This window comes from Harpia harpyja, chromosome 9 (genome assembly GCF_026419915.1).
Source record: "Harpia harpyja isolate bHarHar1 chromosome 9, bHarHar1 primary haplotype, whole genome shotgun sequence".
NCBI classification, from domain to species: Eukaryota; Metazoa; Chordata; class Aves; order Accipitriformes; family Accipitridae; genus Harpia; species Harpia harpyja.
In genome coordinates this window covers 26,206,425-26,231,586 of record NC_068948.1, presented here as the reverse complement: position 1 = coordinate 26,231,586, position 25,162 = coordinate 26,206,425, and the positions used below count along the sequence as shown (strand labels likewise).

The 25,162-nt window shown below is 41.5% G+C and overlaps 3 protein-coding genes across 4 annotated transcripts; 2 read left to right on the top strand and 1 right to left on the bottom strand.

Moving 5' to 3' along the window:
• The first annotated feature begins 3,918 nt into the window (after nt 1-3,918).
• On the top strand, nt 3,919-7,480 carry LOC128146653 (claw keratin-like). Of its 2 annotated transcripts, none has more exons than XM_052798220.1 (2): nt 3,919-4,066; nt 6,537-7,480. In XM_052798220.1, exon 2 carries the CDS (start codon nt 6,558-6,560, stop codon nt 7,068-7,070), a length of 513 nt encoding a protein of 170 aa, XP_052654180.1. In that variant the 5' UTR covers nt 3,919-4,066; nt 6,537-6,557; the 3' UTR covers nt 7,071-7,480. The 2 variants fall into 2 exon arrangements, with proteins under 2 accessions (XP_052654180.1, XP_052654179.1); XM_052798219.1 differs by lacking the exon at nt 3,919-4,066 and adding an exon at nt 5,720-5,855.
• A 7,838-nt stretch (nt 7,481-15,318) lies between these two features.
• Nucleotides 15,319-16,752, bottom strand: LOC128146650 (scale keratin-like). The gene is made up of 2 exons (XM_052798216.1): nt 16,722-16,752; nt 15,319-16,202 (listed from the first exon to the last, which is right to left on the bottom strand). The coding sequence occupies exon 2, from the start codon at nt 16,180-16,182 to the stop codon at nt 15,529-15,531; it is 654 nt and encodes a 217-aa protein (XP_052654176.1). The 5' UTR covers nt 16,183-16,202; nt 16,722-16,752; the 3' UTR covers nt 15,319-15,528.
• A 1,883-nt stretch (nt 16,753-18,635) lies between these two features.
• On the top strand, nt 18,636-20,303 carry LOC128146651 (scale keratin-like). The gene is made up of 2 exons (XM_052798217.1): nt 18,636-18,670; nt 19,420-20,303. Exon 2 carries the CDS (start codon nt 19,440-19,442, stop codon nt 20,091-20,093), a length of 654 nt encoding a protein of 217 aa, XP_052654177.1. The 5' UTR covers nt 18,636-18,670; nt 19,420-19,439; the 3' UTR covers nt 20,094-20,303.
• Nucleotides 20,304-25,162: the final 4,859 nt, after the last annotated feature.

Here is a 25,162-nt window from a genome sequence, read left to right as displayed (position 1 = left end):
AATAATCTAGTTGCACAAGGGGATTCAGGAAGTGATTTTTCACCTGCTGAAGATGACTTGCAAATTACTGCTTTTATTAAAAAAAAAAAAAAAAATTGTGTCTGAAAACCACTAACTTGGTTCTTCTTGAGAATGAAGCAGCTTGCACAAGATAGTCCGTCCTCCAAGAGCCTTGCTGAGGCTTTTAAGGGAAGAGCCATTAGCCTTCCAGCCTAGGAACTTAGAGCTTGATCCCTTTTGGGGAAATTTGTGTATAATATCCATACTGTGCACCATATTGCTCTGCTGTCTGAGGTGCAGGCATGTCATTTGGATCCATTCAGTGTGTATTAACACATTGCATTTTCAAAGAACCCTCAATATTCTCTACTCATCTGCCCAAGCCATATCTTCAGACACTGCATTAACAGCCTAGCAAAACCTCCAGTGTTTCTGATAATACTGCATCTTTCTACCAATTTGGCCTTCACTCTTAGTCTTTCCTCCTTTGCCTGCCATTTAACAATCTCCCACGAACACATTTCACCTGTTTCTCTTATGCTGCTTGTTTCAGTGCTTTCCACCCAGACTGCCTTGGATGTGGGAGCCCAGCTGTTCCTCTACCCTTGCTGTTTCAGTCATTATAAAGGATGCCACATTTCATTGTCATCATAACATCCCACATCGTCTTCTCACTGCTTCTTGCAGACCTTCTTTCTCTTTACACCTACATGGCACAGATATTTATCATCTTATTACAGGATAACTGATGCCCAAAAGCCACCTAACCTGTCTAAAGACACTCTGTACATAAGGGTGGATCTAAGACTTAGACACACCTAATTATTATTAGTGTTATTACTTATAACCTGTCATTATAATTCCAATATTGCATGCTAGCCAAATTTATGATGGGACCAGGGAGACCAAGACATGGGACAGACACAGGAGAAGGGGCAGAGTGAATCCTGCATGAGATGCCCAGAAAAGGTGCTGGTGCAGGGCTGCTTTTACTGTTTAAATCCCTTTTCAAATCATGACATGAGCTACTGGGAGCAAGGTAGGAGTACACTGGCCTTTGTGGCAGCTTTCTACTCAAGCTGAAGTTTTAACTTTGTTGACCCAAGTTGGAAGAAGCAGTGCTATACAGATATTTGCAGAAGAGGAGGACTTAGCACCGTAATTCAGATATTTCCTCTGGATAGCAGAATTCTGCTTTTCCTTTTGTGAGAAGAGCCTTCCCTGTCTCTAAGCTCAACTATGAATTCACTTAACAGGGTTCTGTACCACCAGATCAGCACCCTTTTAGTCTAATAGCCTTGAAGGAACTGAAAGCCAGCTGCCAGTTTTTCTTGCTGAGATTAGCAGGCTTAAGTAATAAACCAGAATGAAGATTTAATTAATAGCTTTATAATTAATAGATTATTAAATTGGATATTAGCACCACACCTCTGTGAGCAGTGAGGTGATACAGGAATATGAATCCACTCCAGCAGTATCAGCACATACCATGAACGCTAACAAAGTATTAAAAATGCATTATTTGCAAGGGTGGAACTTCCAAAGCACTCCACTCTAAATAACCCAAAACTTGGACTCACGAGCACCCATTTTACTAAGAAAGGGGTCTATACACATCTCTACCATACTTGCATTTTAAGAAGACCTAGCTAACCCCACATCCCTTCCTCCCTTTTTATCACAGGACAAAAGTGTTATTCCAGGCTGTCTTTGTCTGAATACACAATTGCCACTCCAGCAAACACACACTACTACATCCTTCTCACCTCTACAAACCTCTTGGTTCTTACTGAGGTCCTTCACCTCTTTTTGCAACAATTCAGACATAGAGAAGAAGGTACAGTTTTTCTCCTCCTCAGATCTTGGGTCTTGTGGGGTAGGGTGAGGTGGGGCAGGGCTGGGCTGATTTATGGAGCAACCCAGCAGCCTTATCAATGCTGCTGCATCAGCTCGTCCCACACCTGGGGACTTCAGATGACCCAGTAGCCTTCAGAGTCCTACAGCCCTGCTGCTGGTCAAGCAAGGTGCCTCTGACCTGGAAAACATGCTTGGGTGATGGGTATGTTGCATGCAGCCTGAGAGATATACATTGGCCAGCTTTTATACAAAGCGAAATTATACACAGACATGCAAGATGTAGTTACACCTTGGGCTGCAATTTCACATACCCTCGGGTTTTGTTGAGGAGAGCAGCACTCATATATTAAAGAGCATTAGTTCTGTTTTGTTTTTTAAGATGAAAGATGCCTGGTAAGGTTGCAGTAGTGTAATTATTCCTGAGCTCCAAGTAAATCTCATTTAGTGGTGGGGGAGAATTCTTCAGCTTCAGAATTATTTGTGTGTATAATTATTTAATCACCACCTCGTTGTTGCACTGTAGCTAGAAAGTGTAACCAAACCTACCCATAAGAGAGGAAATCCATATAAAGAGAGAGCTGCATTTTGCCATTAAATACTTAGAGACTAGGTATTTGGGATGCAAATGGGACATGAGTAGACTGAGGTCACTGACTACAAATTCCCTCTGGGATCAGGGTGAATTTTGCTGAAAGGGCATTAAGTGAGGAATGTGAAAAGGCAAAAAATTGAAGAAAGTCATCTTAGTGCCAATGGCAACAGGAACACACATTGGTGGCTGAATACAGGGTGTCCATATCAGTTGAGTTTCTAAACTTCCAGTGCCCTCAAGGGACAGCTAGACAGTACTTTGAAAAGATGGCAGAACTGCTCAATTGATGAAATGCAAGCATTTATGGAAAGGTAAATGAATGGATAGATTGCCAGGCTCCACCAAATGCGTTTGCTGACTGTAAGAGAAACTCAGATATGCATTTTCAGACACCCAAGTGTAGCTATCTCAATCTGGAACTGCATCTAACCCCTATGTCCTCCTTTCTCCTGTGCCAACCACATAGTTACACAAACAAGCCCAACTTTCAGGCACAACGACTTGTTTAGCTTTACTGAGTGACTGACAGGACAGGCAAGCAGTGGTTTTAGGTTCTAAGAAATGGTTACTGGAGAAGATTATTATAAATATAAGATAAAGCCTGAGACATGGAAGGCAGATGTGGGTGTGATTTTAAGAAGAAATGAAGTTCCTTTGATTTCGGGAACTGGTGGAAGCATCAGTTTTTCTGGAAAACTACAATACTATCATCAATCTAGAATCTTTTTCTTATTTTTTTCTGTTGTCTTGTGCTGTGCTCAGCCCACAGTCATGAGGTATCCTATACTTAAAATAGCATAGTCTGAGTAAATCATCTCCAACAGCTCCAAATACACGGAGAGGAGTAGGCTGCCAACAAAAAAAAGATTTTTTTTTCAACAGGGGTAAATAAAGGGAATCAAGTAAATGTAATGCACAACTTACAATGAACATAAAAATACAAACCTGAGATACTGCAGTGGTTTGAGCAATATAATAACACTGAATATACAAATAATGGAAGAGCAGACAGTGGTGATCTAGTTCTTTAGTTCCTTATTCCATCTTCAGTCTTGCAATTGGGCGATGAAAAAGCACTCAGCAATATTGACCCTCCAGTTTGAACAGTTTTGGAAATAGGTTTCCAGCTGACAGGTCTTAGACCACATTGGAAGCCTATGCCAAAATGTGGATATCCAGGATCCAAAGGAGCCTTAAATTTACACTCTTGCACAATGATTCCTATATTTTAGCCTATTTGTTTTGCTGTATGGTGGTGTTTGCTATTCTCTTACAAGCACTATCTGCCTGGAATTGCTATGATAAAATCTGTGGAAAAATAAAGGTTAAGGATAATGTTTTGCTACAATCTGTGATAATAATATAGGCTATTTCCTTTCAGACAAGAGAGCTTTAAGACCAATTTAGAAAATTATAGCATGGCACAGGTGAGAGCAATAACAATTAAACTAGCTTCCTCTTTAACATTTAATCTTAGTATGCAAAGCAGCTGTGTAAGGAGTAGAGCACAGTACTGGGATTTCTAAAACTAGGAAATCAATAAAGCTGACAACAACATGATGCTAGAAAAAACAAGATGAGGAATCTTTCAAATAAGAAAGAATTGCTTTATGTGAGGTGAGTTTAAATCTAAAGCTGTAAGCACCAAGTCTGGGATTCCTCAGCCAGGCCAGATTGCTGGTTTATGTAAGTGTGTTGCTCTGTATATGAAGTAACAAATTCTTTAGAGAAAAACACAAAATCTCTGGTGTTTTTTTCTTCATATTTCCGAAGTATTTAGCTTTCAGCTGGTGAGGGAGGGTATCTATTTCTCTGTCTTTAAAAGAATTCTTTGATGTAAGGTAGCTGAGATTCAGGTGTTGTGAAAAGGGATGTTGGACCATTGCCAATTACTTTTTTGCATTTTGTATCTTATATTTTTAAAAGGATATCTGTAGAGTATGAGGGCTGACTACAGCTTGGGCTTGAAAGACTGTATCTGCTCTTATGGCTTTCTACCTTATGTAAAACATGAGTTCCCCTTACTTAAAACTGCTAGGGAAAAGCATCAGTTACAGAAAGCAAACTGTACAGATGGTCAAGCCAGTGTGATTTTCTGTAGTGTCTGTTAAGAAGCTGTGTTTTGAGCAAGTTTTCTATACATTGGAAAACCTCAAAAACAATGAGGTCCTTACTAACTTTTAAAAAATATTTGGTTTGGTAACTCCTTTAAATTGCTTCAGCTGTCAATTGCTGTAATTATTAGTTACTTCTCGTGCCCACAGATTATGTGAGTCATACTACTCTGTGCGGCTTGCTGTTGTATCTCTATTGTCTGCATATCTTCCTCTGGTTGTTGTATTGATTTCATGGTCATGAAATGTAAACAAAATAATCTGGTTTTTTTTTTGCTTTAGTTTTAATAATTTTCTGTAAGAACATAGTTAAGAGGGTTTTTTTCTACGTAAATGTGATTATGTGCACCACAGTATAGGCATTTGTCAGGTCTTGTGAACTTATTCTAGCTGAGGCTATTGACCTGTTCTTCAGGTAACCTTTCCTCTGAATCCTGTAGTCCCACAGGTAGTGTATAGCGTTCCTCTCCTTGTATTGGCCTCCAATAAGCACACTCAGAAATGAAGAAATTGAATTTTCCTAGTTATTAGTAATTTTTTGGTGTTTATTCTGAAGGCACCTTGGAAGGGGATGATTCCTTGAAATGAGGAACTGATGATAAATTGTAAAAGCTTGGACAGGTGCCTCTCCTTAGCTGAATTTCTAATTGGATTACTGTGCCTGATCCTAGTGCTCACAGGAAAGCCCATGAACCACTTTGGTATCTCTTACTTTCTACTTACTTGGGACGTGGTATAGTCATGTAGGAGAACATCTGTCCAAAGGACAGTCCCAAGCCATAAACTCCAGTCCCAAAGCCCCTGGAGTGAGTACACAATGGCCATGGACACTAATGGCTATTTAATGTAAAAAGATTTCCTACCTTTAAAGAGGAAAATTCCAGAAGGCCACTGGTTATTACTACCTGAGATGACAAATGATAAACTGGAATCCTATGCTTACTAACAGCATATAGTTTATCCATCTCTGAGCTACCTTCACAAGTATTAGCAAGTATTTAAGAGAAAACCAACCTCAATTTATTGTGAGGTTTTCAGCAAAAAGACAAAATGGGTGAAGTGCACGCATCATGCTGTGTGGGATTGGAAATTATCTAATAATCATAAGCTGTTATCAAAGCAGTTGCAATAAAGGCAGGCATCACCAGGGGAAAACATTCTGTTTCACAAGATGTAGAGAATGGTTGCGTAAAGGTATCTCCCAATTTCTATTCTCTATGACAGCATATAAAAGTGCTCATAACTCAGATCTCTGTAGCTGCCTCTGCTGACTTATTCTTCTTGGTGACTGGGTAAGTCTGATTTAACTGAATCAGTTCATAATTATAGACGTGGATTTATAGGTAGTGTTAATATGAGGTCATATATCCTACCCTATTTTATGGTAGGACCTTATTCTCCAAAAACATTTTACTTGGAAACTCTAACTTGCAAATAGGGTGGATATAGGCATTGCCATGTGTGGCAGGAAAAAATGAATGGGAGTTTCAAAAATGTGGATGGTAGCAATTCCTAGGAATTAAGCATCTATCTATGAAGTCAGGACACTCCAAAAACATTATCAGGATAGGACTGACTCCCAGACAGCAAAGGCAATGATGTGAGAAAAGGACAGAGAGACATTCTTCCCAGAACTCATTTTGGGAATAGGCTGTGGGGTAATGGAGCACTAGAGAGGAGTGGGAGTAGACTTAGAAACCTCAACCCAGCAATTCATCTCACTTGATTGGTGAGATCTGTAATGCATACGTCTACTTTAGGGTAGAAAGGATTGTGCCTTAGAAATGATGATTATTATTATTTTTTTTTTAATCACTAACTCTCAAGTTTAGTGTAGATGACTCGAACATATGTATCTGCATCTGTTCAGATGAATACCATTCAACACATCTACACAAACCATGTTACTACAACAGTTTGTCTTTCACTCCTCTGGCTATAACTACCAGGCTAGTGCACAGTCTGCCTTTCAGGTTGACTTGCCTTCTGGAAAGATGTCTTCCTATGGACAGATGCTTAGCTCCCGCTGTGCTCCGCCATGTGAAGTGAGATGCTCGCAACCACCTATTGACTGTTGGAATGAACCCTGTATCACATCATGCGGAGATTCAAGAGCAATTGTGTATGCGCCACCTGTTGTCGTGACTTTCCCGGGACCCATTATCAGCTCGTGCCCTCAGGAAAGTTTTGTGGGAACTGCCATACCTGAAATTGAGGGTCAGATGGGCTCTGGAGGTGGAGAGATGGGCTCTGGAGGTGGAGGAATGGGCTCTGGCAGTTCTTGTGGTGGAGGCAGCTCCTATGGGATGGGCTCCCATGGTTTAGGTGGTTCTTATGGTGGCATGGGAGGGGGCTCATATGGTGGAGAGGGCTCGTGTGGTGGTGGAATCTCCCGTTTGGGAAGCTTTTACCGAAACTCATATTTTTCAGGATTTGGTAGAAATTATCTCCCCTTTTTTTCCAGAGGTTATTATAGGTATCGCTATGGAAACTATGGGGCATTTTAAATCTTCAAGAAAGAGTAATGACTGAAGGAACAATAAAATACAAACTAGTAGTTGACATATAGACCTGGAAATCAGACATGCCAAGCAGCCTTTGCTCCAGCTGATGTCAGTAGGAGCTGGGGTTGCTTGGGATCTCATTGCGCTTTTTCTAAGGCTTATGATCCCAATGTTGCCTCACTTTGTCATTTGCTCATGTTATGTTTTGTTTTTTCTGAACCTAAAGACAGTAAAACAAGTAATGGGACTTGACTGTGAAAGTGTCCAGCTGAAGAAGAATGTCTTGTGAGTCCTGTGCTCCTCTGAAGGACTGATTGATTGTAGTCCTTGTTGAAATGGAAATTACATTCTTTGTCTCTGCATTGCCTCATTCTGCAAGAATGTATTCCACTTTTTGTTTGTATTAAAGCCCTGTTGCATCATAGCACTGTCTTCTGGCTCTCATTTCACTGCAGTTTAATAGTTACAAACCAGTCTGAAAGAAGCTAACTTTGTGCATCAGTTCTTATACATTAATTGAGGGCTATCATCAGAGAAGAATTAATTCCTCTGTATGGCCAGTGCAATTTGTCAGAAATTCTTGAATAAAGTATTTTTTCCCCTTTCTTATATATACCATGGTATACATACTAATAAATAGAACAGAATCATAGAATAATTTAGGTTGGAACAACCTCAGAGATGGTCTGGTACAGCTCCCACTCAAAACCAAGGTAACTTTGAAGCTAGGTCAGTTACTTGGGGTCATTACCAGTCATTCCCTGAATATCCCTGAGGAAATTGTTTTAACCCTCAGCAGGAGTTGAAATGACTGCACAGGTCCTGACTCCATCAGAAGGCAAAGTTGTGCTATGATTTATCTAGTCTTGTTGGTAAAATAGCTTATCTGATTACAGACTGCAAAGGGAAATGGGTTAAGCTAGATCTGAGTATTGTGGGGAGGCAGGGCCAAGAGGAATGGGAAGAAGTTATTTGTATGCAACTGAGAATCAGACTACAAGTCTTGCATTATGTGATGTGCCTGGAAGTAAGCTGAGAAATTCACCCCAGCAACTGTATCAATATTTTTCTTTAGGAGCCATTTCCATTGTGTTGCTATTTGTGACAAGAGAGGGCTCGTGTGTAGGCTGAGCAAATGCTGCTGTGCCAAGCATAGTATTAATTTCCTTCCTTTGATTATCTTAATCCTTGTGGTTTGTTAACTTAATTGAAGCATTTATGCAGTAAATGATCTGAGCTTGTTAAGCATCACCATGTGATCCCTCAGGCAAAAGCTAGATGGATGCCCTTGTGCGCTCTCAGAATTAAGGATCACAAAGTGCCTCATGCACAATCAGTGCCAGACCTGCCTGAGAAACAGATTTTTCCACCACAACTTTGCATGTGGTTTTAAATATTTTTTTTATTGATATCTTTTACACAGATCTCTAAGATAATATGTCTGCAAGCCCATTGATGAAACAGGATTTTCAGTCAGAAAATCTTAGGCGAAATATTCAAATAGCTCTAGTCATATTGTGGGTTTATGCATGCAGTGTGCTGCACCACAACATTAACAGAATATTACTTGTATTATATCACCCAGTGGTAATGGCATTACTTTACGAGAAGCCTATCAAGCAAAGTAATGATGTTCTGCTAGTTGGATCATAATCTACAGACTTAAGTAATAATATATATTTTGATTGTTAAAAAAAGCAGGATTGCTTTTATTTGGGTATAAAACCTTTCTCCTAGTGCAGAATTGGTAATCTCAGCCACTTGAAGACATGTGCAGAGATGTGTGTGTACACACTGGAGTCCTAAAGTACCAAAGGAATTACTTAGCTGTTGTGACTCTAGTTTTAGTCTCAGCTCAGGAATATCTGACTTTGCTCTAGTGTACTGCAGATAAGATTGTGGTAGCAATGCCCCAGCAATTTTCACTCTCATTACTCAATGTTTCATTCCTCAGTCTATTGACTAAGAGCTGTGTGTGGGTGTAACTCTCCTTTGTAAATTGTGAGGCATCACCTTCATTGAAGTCACATGTGTGTATAGTAGTTTATATAGATATTCCTGGCTCAGCCTCAAAATCGCTGACTGTGGTCCTCTTAATACTGTGTGAGTGCAACTGCATGAAGCCGAATGTAGGTACAATTACCACTCATCCTCTGCAAACCACATTATCTAAAATGTTCTCAAATTGAAATGAGTATTCAGGAATGACTCCTTCCAGGCTCAGCCACTAAAATGTGTAGAAATACTTCCCTACACAGAAAGAACAGTGAGACTGATGCTTTCATGCAGCCACGCATGAGGGTATTGAATTCTACTTCCCTTTACATACGTGGAGCTCCACCTCCTATTTTGACTCCCACTGAGTTCAATTTCACTACAACTAGTTTGTAAAGCAGAATGGAAGAAAAGGAAAACCAGAAAGCTAGTAATATGATTCAACAAGATTTTAATATGACATGAAATAAGTGCTATGGTATAGAATGGTGCAGTTTGTTGATGGTCTATTCTGTAGTCCCAAGGCAGCCAGACCATCGTGTCAATGATAAAAGGCACTGCATGTTACAAGGTAAAGCTGAAATCTTTGCAGCAAAGTCCCACTTGCAAATTCTGAAGCATTTCCACTCCACCAGAAAGGACATAGTACAAGACTAATAAGTATGTAAGGAGAGAAGCCATCATATGAAACTGCTATTGATCAACAATGAGGCATAACATGGAAGAAAGAGGTGTGGGCCCAGTTTTCGGAGGTACTGAGCAAGGGTGACTCCCATTGATGCAATGGGCTTTCGCCATCTCTGAAAGCCAGCCCTGGCTCCGGATCTGGATCTTGCATTTTCATCTCCTAAGCTGTTGTGTGGGTATTCAGGTTGCCTTAGAATGAGCCACAGTTTCCAAGGCGGGAGCCACGGCTGCTGCTGTAGGACCTCCTGCTGTAAGAGCCCCCCATCCCTGAGGAGCCTCCATACCCAAAGAAGCCCCCAGATCCAAAGAAGCCTCCCATCCCTGGCATGCCCCAAGAACCAAAGGAACCTCCCATCCCATAGAACTCCTCAGAGCTGTATGGGGTCAAAGCACCATATGGCTGGGGAAACGATGTTCCCACAATGCTCTCCTGAGAGCAGCTGCTGAGAGTCGGGCCTGGGAAGTTAAGGACGACCGGTGGGGCATACACCATGGCTCTGGAGTTCCCACAAGGCAACACAGGGGTCAATGCTTCTGCTGTAGACGCATGGCTGTGTGCACATCACCTTACAGGCAGGCAAGCACTCGGAGCTAATGTTGTTCAACATCATTCTTGGGGACCAGAGGTGAAGCTGGGAAAGACAACATGCAGTCAGGAAACCACCACAGTCAGATGCCAACAGGTTCCCAGTATGAGCCAGAAGCACCTTGTCCTTCTCCTCCAGCTGCTCATTAACTCCCAGTTCAACCCTCCCTCAGTTTCCTTTTTCCCTACTATTTCCTTCCTGACTGACCCCTTTTAATGCTTCTCAGTTCTTCTTCATTTGTGCACCATCCTTATCTCTTATTCTTCTGAATCTCTCAAAAGATATTGCTCTTTTCCCTGGGACTAAATTGCCTGATCCTCATACAATTACTTGTTCAGAAAAGTCCCATTCATTCTCTTGTCAAAGTAGACCTACAGGAAGATTTGTCTGTAACTTCAGAAAGTCTCCAGAGGAAAGTAACAGAATCTTCCTTGCTCTGTTCTTCCCTTTCCCCTAGATTTTCTAAGAATTCTTGCTAAATCTACTCTTCTCTTTACCTCAGCTTTTCTAAAATTGCTAGCATTTTGCAAGATAAAGTAAGTTTTAAGCATCCTATAGCTACAAAGAAGTGCAATGAAGTTAGACTTACCCTGTTGTCTTGTAGCAATAAGTCAGTGGACCTGGAAGAATAGAAGATTTCTTAGTTCTCTACCTTTTTATATACTTTCTTAGACAACAGGAAGGATATGAGGTCATCCATTATTCACTAAATTCTTGTCACCAAGAAAAATGTACTCTTCTAAGCCTTGCAATTGTTTTCATTTCAATTCATAATTAGTGATCCATTTACAGCCCTACTTTGAGTGACATGCCTCCAACATGCAGCAGCTTCCTTTTGTCTCAAATATAATGGAAAAAATCCTCTTGGCATCATTCTGGTTCCAACTGAAACAGGAGTTGATCTCTCTGTTTACTTCTCTTTAATGGCTTTAAGGAAGGTGGCTTACTGATGTGTCAGTCCCACAATTTATTTGTAAGCCTTAGATTCAGGTATAATACCTCCCAAAAGGAATCATCCAACCCACCTTGGATGGGGGTGTCAGCATTCTTTGCGACCCCACCTGTATCTATTGACTGAATGGATGATACAGCACCATGACAGAATCAGACCTCACAAATTATTCTTGAGCGCTGGCCGGGACAAGGCCCTGCAAAAAGTCTTTCAAAACACAGGTAAATGGGATTGAAGTGACACATGACATCTCCTTTAAGCTCTGAGCCCTCTGAAGAGTTTTACCCAAGTATGTGTCAAAATTCACTTTAGGATGTTATGCTTAGGGCCTTGTGATGAGTGTGCCAGCGGGGCCACTGCAAGGGCATAACCAAAATCACCAGTTCTTTTTTCTCCAAGGTGGATCTCAAACTTAAAAGTGAGGTTGAACTTCAAAATTATCTTATGTTGCTCGGCATTAGGGTCAGGCCATTCATGAAAGCAGACTTGCAGGATTGATCTTTCTGGGGGTCCCTTCTTGGTAAATCGTTAGCAAAAAATAGTAAGTAGGGATCAATCAGTTTCCATTGTAAATCCAGTAAGTCAGCAGAATGATATTGCATAGGAATTTGGCTGTACAATTTCAACACAATAGAAAGCCCAAATTTATTATACGAGAGTCATATTGTGTAGGTCTGTGGATCATTTACTAATTAGAAACTATGAAAATAATTACAGGTATTAGAGGAGTCAACCAGAAAGGAAAACCCATAGTTTGGTAAGTGCTAGAGATTTTATGAGGTGCTTCACATCCCTAGAGTTGCTTGCAAAAAGGTATAAAAGCAGGAACATCTCAGGAGACTCCTAAAAACTTCTCCTGACTTTCCTGTCTTGGTGCTGTAGGCGAGTTTGATTTAAGCTAATAATTTTGTATCTGTCATGTCTCTGTAGTGGTAGTTTTAAATGAGGACTCTTTCCTGTGTCTGTATTTTGTGATTTTGGCAATGAGGTAAGATGTCGCAGTGAAATCTTACTTTTCATAGAAGACTCACCGCAGTAACTTGTAGACAGTGGTAAGAATCAATTTTACATTTAAAAATATTTAAGGGTTACTTTATTTTTTCTTACATCTTTCAAAACTTCAGATGCAAATATAAAGCTAAACCCTACTGAATAAACAAAGTATTAAGCATCCTCCACAGGGGTAAGAAGGGAGGAAGAAAAGGGATCACAGGACAGGAGGCCTTGAGGGAGGAATAGGAAGCATGAACAAGGATCTAATCTGCCTACCTAACCCCACTGCTGTCACGTGTGATGGGCACCCATTGGCACCGGACTGTGGTGGTTTCCTGACTACATGTTGTCTTTCCCAGCTTCACATCAAACCCTGAGAACAATGTACTGCAACATCAGCTCCCAGTGCTTGCCTGCCTGTGAGGTGACGTGCACGCAGCCATGTGCCTACACCAGCAGTCTTGAGCCCTGTGTGGTATCATGTGGGGACTCCAGAGCCGTGGTGTATGCCCACCAGTTGTTCTCACCTTCCCAGGACCGATTCTCAGCAGCAGCCCTCAGGAGAGCATTGTGGGAACATCGTTTCTCCAGCCATATCGTGTTTTGACCCCGTACGGCTCTGGGAGCTCCTATGAGATGGGGGGTTCCTTTGGATCTGGGGGCTCCTTTGGGTATGGGGGCTCCTTTGGGTATGGATGCTCCTCAGGGATGGGGGGCTCTTACAGCAGGAGGTCCTACAGCAGCAGCTGTGGCTCCCGCCTTGGAAACTGTGGCTCATTCTAAGGCAACCTGAATACCCACACAACAGCTTAGGAGATGAAAATGCAAGATCCAGATCCGGAGCCAGGGCTGGCTTTCAGAGATGGCGAAAGCCCATTGCATCAATGGGAGTCACCCTTGCTCAGTACCTCCGAAAACTGGGCCCACACCTCTTTCTTGCATTTTTCACTTTGTCTATTATTAATCACAGCTTCTGTTAATCATCTCACAATGCTAGATCCCTATTTTCATTGTGCCAATGTAAGAAAAAAAATAATAATTTGAAAGCCCTGACACAGAGATTGTCAATAAAACTGTGACAGGAGAACAACCGGTGGAAAATAGATGCTTCTTACGCAGTGAATGAGGTGCCCTTCCCTGGAACTGAGGAAATGTCTGCTTTGTGTTGTGTGCCATCTCATTCTGCAGTGTATTCCATTTCTTTCCTATTAAAATCCTCCTGCATCATCAAATTTTGTTTAGCTTTTCTTTCTCTGCAAGACTGTTTTGGTCCTATCCTTTGCACTAGCTCATTAGGCTTCCTAGAGCTGGTTACATAGCCAGTGAGCAACAATTACTTGTTTTTACGGTAATATGATAGTAATTGCTTAAGTAATAAAGGTGTTGTGAAAAGGACAGTTGAATGAAGCATTCAAAATTTAAGCACACAAAACAGTTCAGCATTGCTTCTCCATAGGGCACAGAGGTTTCTGAAGCTGATGACTCGGTACTTTGTGCTGGTGTATGAACAGATAGCAAACAGAAGTCACTTGCCACAGACAACCCGCAGATAAAGGATTTTTCATCAGTGCGGCTGTTCCATTTCATGTCAAATGAGGAATGAGATTTAAAATGCCACATGTACAAGACCTTTTCAGAAGAGGTCAGGCTGCTTAATATTATCTCTCTCTGGCTGATGGGGAAAAGTGTAGAAAAAAAGAATTGTAAGGGTGAGACATGGTCAGCCGAAGACTGGAAATTCATAAGGTTTTTTATTTTACACTCTGTGGTATAGCCCAACTCTTCACTTTTGAAGGAGTCTGTTTGTTCATCCATTCTGTCACCATATTTCATTTAGAATCAGTTTATAGGAATTATCATGGTTCCCTGGAGATGTCTGAAGGTTCAGGCAACTTAAATATGTTATCAAGATTGCCTAAAGAATGCAAACCAATATAAAAATACATTTCTCTGGGGATTGTGAATGGTAACCAAAGAAAATCAACGATGTAAGCCTTAACTTGATTTCTGAGATTTGTCATGTTGAACTTGCAGTGTTAAATACCTGAAGACACTTAGGAATTTCTTTTGACTGTGACCCCATCAAAGGGCTGCATTTATATGACAGCATAATGTGCTTTCATATCACAGGGGTGTGCAAGAGAGACTTTCATAAATGATGAGTGCCACAAGACCAGAAATAATGCCTTGTGGTGGTGTTTTCCATAGCTATTGCTGGGAGTAGAAATGTAAAAAGACCAATGGGTGAGTCTCCAAGTCTATTGAATGCTAAAGATGTGTTAAAACCTGGCTCTACTCCATTTGATGTTACTTGGAAAACACATGAGGGAGATCAGGAACCAAAGAAAGATTTTTTTTTTTTTTTCATGCTTCATGTTGAACTACAGAATTGTTCATGTTCGGAAAGTCAAAAAGGATGAACTGAAGCACAGGGACTATTAATAGAGCCAAAACACAGAATGTCCCTGTCATAGATTCCTGGTCCCACTTTGAAAAATCTAACTTTTATCTCTTTGTTAAAACTAAGGTGAAAATGGCAATAACAAAAGTTTTAATTGCCAGCTTTTCTGGAGATAACCCCCCCCCCGAATTTAGAGGATACTCACACAATTAAGCAATTCCTTAAGTTTCCCCATGTTTAAAGAAGTTAAGGAATTTTAATCTGTGATTTATTTAACGATTGTAGACAAGAAACTCATCAGCTCCAAGCAAAATGTTAATATGATTGAAGAAACAGGCTCAATTTGAAAACAATTAGATAATTTGTTTGCAATCATTATGTAGCTCCGAAGGTAGGAGGTATGATAATAACACATGGTCAGGAAGCAGAGTTCCAGTTCAGTGGCATGAATCCTGAAATATGTCACAGGGTGCAACGTTTTCCACTGCTCCACATTCGTGCTGGCAGCTAAAGGGGCCTGATGGTCTCTTAAAGACAAGACAAAGTTTTCAGCTGTCAGCTGGCTTCCTGGCAACATGTTTCATAATCAAAGTAGTTTATAGGTGAAAATGTGAAAAAGAAAACATTAGGCAAACATACTGATGCAACATAGTTTTAATGACAGGGAAGCACAGGATACATGGTGAAGACAGTCACGCAGAGCACAAAGGACATTTCCCTGGGCTTTGGGAGGTCATGCAGCTCCACGCATGCCAGCAAAGTCGATCACTTGGCCATCACCGGGTTGCAGCCTCCCCTGCCAGGCTATCACAGCCCAGGGCTGTTGGAGCAGGAGACGTTGCCCCTTCAGAAACAACCGGAGCTACAGCTTCCTCCGCCAAATCTCCTGTAACTAGAGTAGCCCCCACCACTCTGAGAGCTCCCCCCACCAAAGCACCGGCCTCCTCCCAAGGAGCCCCCACCATAGGAGCCGCCTCCTCCACAGGAGCCCCCAAAGCCCCCACCATAGGAGCTGGAGCCAAAGGATCTTCCGCCTCTGTATGAGCTCCCAAATGACCTGCTTCCTCCATATGAGCCCCCAGAGCCAAATGAACTACCCCCTCCGTACGAGCCCCCCATCCCCAGGGAACTGCCACCTCCGTACGAGCCCCCCATCCCCAGGGAACTGCCCCCACCATATGAGCCACCCATCCCTAATGAACTGCTTCCTCCATATGAACCCCCAGAACCAAATGAACCCCCTGATTCAACAGAGCCCATTGGCCCTGAAAACCCCCCAATGGGTGATGGGAACGAGGTGCCCACGAAGCTCTCCTGAGGGCAGGAGCTGAGGATGGGGCCTGGGAAGGTGATGACCACAGGCGGTGGGTAGACCACAGCACGGGAGTCCCCACAGGAGGTGACGCAGGGCTGGCTCCAGGTGTTAGCGCATGGCTCTGGGCAGGTCACCTCGCAGGGTGAGGAGCATCTACTGCTCATGAGCTGGCCTCCTGAAGACATCTTTTGTGAAGCAGACAAACCTGCAGCAGCAGATAAAGCATAAGTACAATGCCCAAATGCCAGAGGGAAAAAAACTTGCTCTGACATCTTTTACGAGCAGGAAAAACGGGTGGAAGAAGAGCATTTATCTCTTTCACGCGTTTTTCTGAACATGCATGCACTGACACCTGATACTTCCCAAAGTACTTTCTGCTGCTCTAGAAATACTGGTAATCATGGAGAGCAAAGCCAAACTCCATGTGTCTTTGGAAGCAGCTTACCTTCAAGATTTTTTTGGATTCTAATACATGGCTCTGGAGCTAACTGACATTATTGAATTGATCCAAGTTCCTGTGAATATCCAGTCTTATAATTCATCAACTGTGTCTACAAAGGCATATATTTAAATGACTATAAAAATTAATGTATAACAAAAGGCAAACGGCATTGCTTAGCAGAAAATGCTTACATTTTCTGCAGAAAAGTAAGTCAGTCCTCAGTTAAATACTGAAAATATTTTCCTAATGATTCATATAGAGAATGAAGGAGATCCAACTCACCAGGTCTGGAGAAGTGTGGATGAAGAGCTGTCGTTGATGAAATTGAAGCATTCAGAGTGCTCTTATATACCTCTTCAGACCACCAGTGGGATGTGAGCCATGCTTTGTGCAAGAGCTTCCTACGCGTTGGCAGACTATGTTTTGTTGTATGCATTAGTTCTTTAATTGTTCTAATTGTTCTCTTAGGTGATGTGATCACAACTTTATTCTTAATTCCAAGTCACGTTACAAGCATTACACACCTTGTGTTTTGTTTTATACTCTGACGCTGACAAAGTCACCTAGCAGCTGATATTGTCCCTGGCCCTCACTGGAGTTGAAACTGGAATGAGTATAGATGCATGTGGGGGTTATATCAAGCTGATAAACAGGTTTCATACACAATATTCCACTTTTCTTCTTCAAAATCTGTGTTGCAAATAGTTAGGTGGTTAATAGAAGTGCTACTGCTTGCCAGTGGTGCTGAAATGTGAGAAACAGCAACAGTGCCCAGGGTTCTTCATGTAAATTGATATTTCTCAACCCAACTGTAGGAAACAAGGAAGATTCACATTAACTTAGGAGTTAACAAAGAATTGCTGACTAGCAAAACTGTCAAATCAAGGGCTGCCCATTGATGCCTGACAGAACTAGTTTGCCTTCTGATGCAAGATCTTAACCATATAAGCTCCCTGTGTTCTATTTTCTAATTGGGCTTGAAAACACCAGAAATCTGGTGATATAAATGATATAATGAAATAAACATTATAATGGTATAAACATTAAACATAGAATGATAAGTAGAACAGGCTGAAAACCCAACCATTTAGATTCGATAGACTGCAGTTGCTTTCCTCCCACAGGTATGACTGAGAGTCAAAATCTGGCATTACTTGAGTTTGCTTTGATATAGAAACAAAACATTTAAGTAGGGTGTTTGATATCACTGACACCAACCTGCATGATATTTGTCTGTTATAACCGCACAAAAATATTGATCACATCTAGTGTTCTCACTACGATTCTGATTATTGATAAAGGAAATTTTGCTTAGAGATATCTCTTCCTGTTTATGCACTCTTATCTCTGTCTCCTAATATCTGAGGCTTTTAAGTACTAGTCCAGGAATACTGCTGTGGCTTTCTTGATAAAAATAGTCCTTGCCATTCTTAAGATGCTTTTATTTTGTTTTAGGTTAAATCGTCTTTATACACTCCACATGCATCCATTCCATATCCAAAAAGACTATATTTTTTTCTCAAATGATGCCTCCTGGACAACAGCAGTGTGTCTTGCTAGAATACCGCAGGTCTCCTGAAATGTGACAAAAGGAGAAGGATGATAATAAAATTACTCCATGTTCTCACATCGTGCTTCCTTGCACTTACTTGGATGACAGTGGGTATTTGATTAAGCACTTTGGTAAGCAGTTACTTGGGTGGATGTTAAAAAGGAAGAAAAAATGACCTCTCCCATCTGAGAAACTATAAATTTGCAGTTTTCCCAACTCTGTGCAATTCTCAATTTAAATGGAATCTGCTGCAGAACAAAAAATATTTCTCCTGACAATGCCAAACTGATGTTTTCATCTTGCTTGCAGGAAAGACTGATGTCTTTACCTGGCTAAGTAAATGGAGCTCAATTCACTACCACTGCAATTCAAATGAGGTCAGGAGATGGCACTAGTCATAAAATGGATATAAAAACTATTTAAGGATTAAAGTAAGACAAAGGGCGTGTTGCACATGTATGATGTGGAGCTGATTTACTAATCATTATCAGTTATCAAAACAATTATTACAATTAGAAGTAGCTTATTCAGCAAAATGTTTTGCTGGCTAACTATTATGCCCCATGTACAGAAATGTGTTGCATATCGTGGTAGCAGTCTGAAGAGGTATATAAAAGCACTGCATTTCCTCCAGGTTCACCAACAACTTCTCTTCAGTCTGGTTTTCTCTGTGAGCCTGGTAAGTACTTTTTCTTTTAAGTTTCTTTATACTAACTGGGATGTTGCTATCAGTGTTTAACTGGGGAATGAATTCTATGTCAGTACTCTGCAATGATCAGCAATATCAGTTTTGTTTTATTTCTTAAGCAGATAAGTATTTTGTAGCCATTCAGCAGTAACCATTGGTAGATGCAGGTCTTAAAATGTGAGGCTGCGTTCTTCCAAGCCACAAAAGGAAAGTGTCAATTAAATCCTGTTAATTTGATAAGGAGGTTACAACTTAACAACATACAGCTTGGCATTTATTAAAATATGCTTGTATATACAGACACACATGCACATATATGGCAAGAACCACTGTTGATTTCTGTTTATAACTACAGGGTCTGTCAAACCTGTTTCCAAAAGAACCCAATAGCTGAGATGAATAAATTAGTGATTTGTCCTTAACAGAACTAGAGGTTAGTGGTGGAAGACAATAACATATGGTATCAGAATGAAGACAGACTAAAGATGCTTTAGAAAGGTATATTCCTTACTGACTGCAAGAGAAGTTGTATCTCTGTCTATATTATTTAGCTTTAACCTCACTGAAGAACAGTATTTCAGACTGGAGTAAGGTTAGATATCTCCACAAGAGTAGTTCTCATATTTATAAGAAAATAATCCCTTCTATCAGGAAACATACAGCTTGTACCATCAAGGAGATTGCATAAAGGCACAGAGCTGCATATACATTTTACTTTTACTCCTTAACCCATGCTGCAGGTTTATCTACATCACAAAAGATGTCTTCAGGAGGCCAGCTCATGAGCAGTAGATGCTCCTCACCCTGCGAGGTGACCTGCCCAGAGCCATGCGCTAACACCTGGAGCCAGCCCTGCGTCACCTCCTGTGGGGACTCCCGTGCTGTGGTCTACCCACCGCCTGTGGTCATCACCTTCCCAGGCCCCATCCTCAGCTCCTGCCCTCAGGAGAGCTTCGTGGGCACCTCGTTCCCATCACCCATTGGGGGGTTTTCAGGGCCAATGGGCTCTGTTGAATCAGGGGGTTCATTTGGTTCTGGGGGTTCATATGGAGGAAGCAGTTCATTAGGGATGGGTGGCTCATATGGTGGGGGCAGTTCCCTGGGGATGGGGGGCTCGTACGGAGGTGGCAGTTCCCTGGGGATGGGGGGCTCGTACGGAGGGGGTAGTTCATTTGGCTCTGGGGGCTCATATGGAGGAAGCAGGTCATTTGGGAGCTCATACAGAGGCGGAAGATCCTTTGGCTCCAGCTCCTATGGTGGGGGCTTTGGGGGCTCCTGTGGAGGAGGCGGCTCCTATGGTGGGGGCTCCTTGGGAGGAGGCCGGTGCTTTGGTGGGGGGAGCTCTCAGAGTGGTGGGGGCTACTCTAGTTACAGGAGATTTGGCGGAGGAAGCTGTAGCTCCGGTTGTTTCTGAAGGGGCAACGTCTCCTGCTCCAACAGCCCTGGGCTGTGATAGCCTGGCAGGGGAGGCTGCAACCCGGTGATGGCCAAGTGATCGACTTTGCTGGCATGCGTGGAGCTGCATGACCTCCCAAAGCTCAGGGAAATGTCCTTTGTGCTCTGCGTGACTGTCTTCACCATGTATCCTGTGCTTCCCTGTCATTAAAGCTATGTTGCATTCAAACTCAAGCCTCTTTTTTTTTTTTTTTTTTTGTTTTCCTTGTAACTCTTGTTTTCAAGTAATCTTTTGGGTAATTCAGCAATAGCCCTGTGAAATCTGTGAGTGTCCTGGAGGAGAATCTAGCCTCTTTATCACACTGTCACATTGTGTTTGATGGGGGGAACATAAATTTCGCACCACATCCTTTAGTATTTGCTAGTAGTGTCACCTGGCATAGAATCAAACTGGTAAATCAGCTGACACCTTCCTAGAAATACGACCTAGTGGCAGACATGCTCCTCCTGAAAACAGGAACATACAATATCAGTTTTAATTAATTGTAACATAATAATTCTTTCATGTGAAGGGCTCTGGTTTTTAGATTTTTCTTAAAGAAACACTGAATATTTACATTTGTGTGCACACATGTCCTTCAGCTCTCTCTTAGTGCTCCCTGCTCCTCTTAATTGTTATGAAGATACTTCCCGGTAACATGACTCATCCTTATGAATCTCGTTGGTCTACTCTGCTAACATGAAGCACATAGAGGCATCTGTGTAAAACCTAATGTGAATAAGAGAAAAGACAAAAACGGAGATACAAAATTAATACATATGATTTGCTGCTGTCTCTTCTATGCCTGTGAAGGTCTGGAAGGCAATGGAGAGAAAAGCAAGGCAAAAGCAATGAGTCCTTACAGACTTCACCTGCCTAGTGAAAGCAACAGTGGCAGGAAGGTGAATCACAGATCTCTGCCCAGATTTTGAGATCATGGAAGGAAAGTCTTTTGATGCCAAAAGGAGCTACACTAGCTAACTTAAAGCTAGGTCTACTGTGTTTATAAGAACTGTAGACAAAATTTTAATGTCAATATAGACATAACTGTACAGTTTATTACATAATTGTATAGCCTTCAATATTTTTTTTTAAATTTAATCAGAAACCTTGTGATACATTCTTTTCTCTTGGCACGTGTGCGCATAGGTTATCTTTCGCCACTATTTGTGGTATTCTATCAATTGGAATGAAAACATGGAAGCGACAAGTTTTGAGACTGGGTGCTGGTGCCACATCGCACTTTAAGTCACAACAGATATTTTGTATTCTCGTGCCTACAGATTTTTTGGCCAGGAGGGATCTTCTGGACAATATGAACCAGAAAATATTACCCACTACTTTCTCTTAACTCCATAAGTTCTCTTTAAACTATTATACACCTTTTGACTGAACACCCACTTTTGATTTAAAGTCAGTAAGGAATCACTCATCTCTGCTAAATTATTCCAATAATTCCAATAGTTAATTATAGTTATAATTAAATGCTTGCACATTCTTCCTTCTCTAATTACAGTTTCCTAATTAGAGAAATCTTCCCCTGCCGCTCTTGTGGTTACTTGCATTTGTTTAAATGTCTTCTTGGTCTTATTTCACAGAAACTATCCAGCACACTTGATTTGTTTATCTTAGAGAGGCTAATAAGAAGGAATCTAAAATCTTAAAACATTACTTCAAGGAGAACGGCAATAAAATCCCCTTTATTCAGTGGAAGAACAGGAGATGAAGTCATCATCTTAAATTGCAGTAAAGATGACTGAGATTAGTTTTAGGGAAAAATCCACCCCACTTTCCAATTGCAGGAGCAGCCAGGTGCTGACAGATTTGCAAGTAAGATGATGGAATCCCAGTACTGGAACACTTTTAAGAACAGCTTAGACAATTTTTTTCCAGGAATAATTCAGAAGAGTCTATAAATTGGGCAACCTCACCAGTTCTCTTCCACAATGATTTCCTATAATTCTGGTTTTTCCCAATTGATTTTTTTTTTAAGCCTTTGGCATTGCTCAGCACTGTTTTTGAAGCATTTTCACCTTCTAAAGCAATTCATATTCATTTCATTTAACTGTTCACAACAGCATTTGCTACTTCACCAGTTTGAAGTCTGAAATCTTTTACCAACAGCAATTGTACAATTAATTACTTATCACTGATTTTATACATGTAAATAAATAAATATGTATAAGAGAATAAATGCATATATGCATGTGAAAGTTGGGCTCACTCAAAAGCTCCTTCTGGAGCTGCTCTGGCTAAGCGAGCTCATGCCAGGAGGGTGAGAGTGGCTGCTCCTGCAGCTCTGCTCTTTCCATGGGGCTTCGTGGGAAATGCCTCTGAGTCAGAAACATAGCAAAAAATAAACACCCGAAACTGGAAATGCCTCTTAGACAGCCAAATACAGGGCAAAAGCTATGGGAAGATGCTGCCATGAGAGCTGAGCGTTAGCAAGAGTGCAGGAGGAGTCATGGCAAAAATTGCCTGGCAGGATTGGCACTGCTGAAGGGAGCTGGAGATGAATGCCAGCCACTCCACACTTTTCCAAAGCTGCCAGAGGTTGATGTGTTGGGCTGCACCTATAAGAACAGCACCTGACAGATACTATTCAAATCAGCTCTCAGCAGCACGTCTCATCTCCCCTGCATAGCTCCAGAACAGTGGGTAAAAGTTAGGTGTGTAGCTCTGGCTGGGTAGCAGTTCTGGTTGTCACCATGATCATGGGACCTGCCAGCCCAAACAATGTGTACATGCACACATTGAACAGTTTCTGGGTTCATTTCCCCTCCCTCATTTCCGTGCATATACAACATTTTTTGCTTATTATTGTTGCAACTCCTATGCTATCAATTATCTCTTGGAAGCAGAGTGATTTTGAAGGATCCTCTTGGCAAGAACACTTACTGGAAATGTTCTGAGGAAATGCTTTCAGGTAGTTTTGCAAACACCCACTAATGTTTTATATATCCAAAGTATTGTGGCGCTATGATGTTAATAACAGGCTGCCAGTATTAAACTCCACAGTATTGAATCATAGCGTCACTTTAAAATATATATGTCAGGGCCACCCATGTGATTCTCTGAATCAGGCAATGATAAACACCTTGGGAATTTGGATCCCTTTGGGTTTTTTCGATTAAAAGCCAGGTCTGCATTTGTTATCCTGATCACACTATTTAAAACAAGTTGGCCAAATATTCACTTTTCCAAATCAGGGCATATTTGTTGATTTAGATAGTATTATACTTACCACCTGAGGGGTTTGGGTCTGTGCTTCAAACATGGCATGAATTGCTGCTTCATGACAGCAGGTCAAGTTGGGCAAAAATCGGTACTGTAACTCTCAATCCTTTGTATCACTGAAGCCCTCCTGAGCAATCTTAAATAAATCAGTTGCTCCTCTTTTTCCTGGCCCACTTGTATGTTAAACAGTGAATGACCATCTTGCTTGCTTTGCCAGAGCATTGTTCACTTACCGTGAGTTTCCCACAGCACACTTCTCCACGCTTGTAAGTATTTTTCTGATGCAGCTGTGACCATAACCACTGTGAAAGGGACTCAGGATAGAGTGATTTATTCCAAACCAGATTGAGCAATTCCTGGATCCCTCTCACCATCCCACTTTAACCAGAATGAGCTTTCTCCCCCCATGTTTCTTTCTGGGCTTGGCCAGGGATCATATTGCAGAGGAGACCTCTCATGCTAAACTGTGGCTACAGCTGCCAGGTCAAGCCCTCACACTGTTTTATATTCTTGCCTTGGAAGAGACTGGAACATCAAATGAGGAGCCAGGCCACCATGGGCAATGCTGTGCTCTGCTAGGAGTGTCTCTCCAAGGCAATCCTGACACTACAGTCATGCAGTGACTACAGTTTCTATAAACATGTCCTAAAAAGCTTTGAACTAGCAAGCACACTTACTGCTAATACTAGGTTAGGCTCTTATGCATTCTTGGAGGTCATGATGTTAAGCAAGGAAAACAAACTCCTGTTTTCTAAGGAACTGCATGGATGAGTCCTGCAGAACCTCTGACCAGCTGCAGCACTGACAGGGCTCCGGTGCAAGCCTGAGTTCAGTCCTGAGGGCTGCCTTCTCACCGTCAGGGCTGCAAGAGCGGGTTTGATGCTTAAAACCATGAAATGAAAGGAATCTGGGGACGGGACTGTGCAAGTCACGTGCTGGTGAGAATAGGGTAATCAACACAAACAGTAAGCAAAACAATTACTGTAATTACATGTCAAATTTTGTTTGGGGAGTAATGGAACCTAACGCACAAATATGACGTTATTTTCTTGCATCAGCCTGGTGGTCCAGGAGGGTATATAAAACCATTCATGATTCAGAAACCTTCCAGCAGGTTCTCTTGACTTCTCCTCGGTGAACTGAGTAAGTTGGATTCTGATATAACTTCTTCTTCCTAAAAAAAAAAAGAAGTATCATTTTTGAAATCTTTGTGTTTACCTCAGGGATGAATTTTGGATTAATATTTGATTCTGTACAATATTGAGGAGTTTCTTTTCATGAAAGAGTCATTTGCTAATTATTCATTCAGAGGCACTGATGGATTGAGGTTTAAAAATACATTTGAAATCTAGATAATATTAACAACATCTAGTTCCATTACTTTATGGAAATTTAATGCCTATAGCCTTTAGGTAACCTTAAAATATCTTAGCCAGCAGTATACATCTGGCAGTGGTTTTCTGACCTTGTGGCTTCCAATTTCTATCTAATCTTGGACAGAGGTATCATGTATAAATATTGAGATAGGCCATATAAATAATGAGATAGTGAGATAGCTGCAGTCACCTTTCAGACTCGAGCCAACTATTAGGACACAACGTCTCTGTGGATGTAGCCCTACAGAGTTCCTGGTCTGACTTTGGAAATGCCCCACCTGGGACCCTCTTGGGCACTCACTGTCAGTCTGAATGGCCAGGGCTCTGCTAAATCGTCTGTCAGTACAGCTGTGCAGAAGAAATGGGAACGCAGAAAATGTCTACTTAAGGTGTATATTCCTTGGGAAGTTGTTTTGGGTGTTTTTGTTCTCTTTA

Excerpts from the sequence above, each read along its gene's own strand:
- LOC128146650 (XM_052798216.1), bottom strand. The coding sequence starts at position 16,182 with ATGTCTTCAGGAGGCCAGCTCATGAGCAGTAGATGCTCCTCACCCTGC.
- LOC128146651 (XM_052798217.1), top strand. The coding sequence starts at position 19,440 with ATGTCTTCAGGAGGCCAGCTCATGAGCAGTAGATGCTCCTCACCCTGC.
- LOC128146653 (XM_052798220.1), top strand. The coding sequence starts at position 6,558 with ATGTCTTCCTATGGACAGATGCTTAGCTCCCGCTGTGCTCCGCCATGT.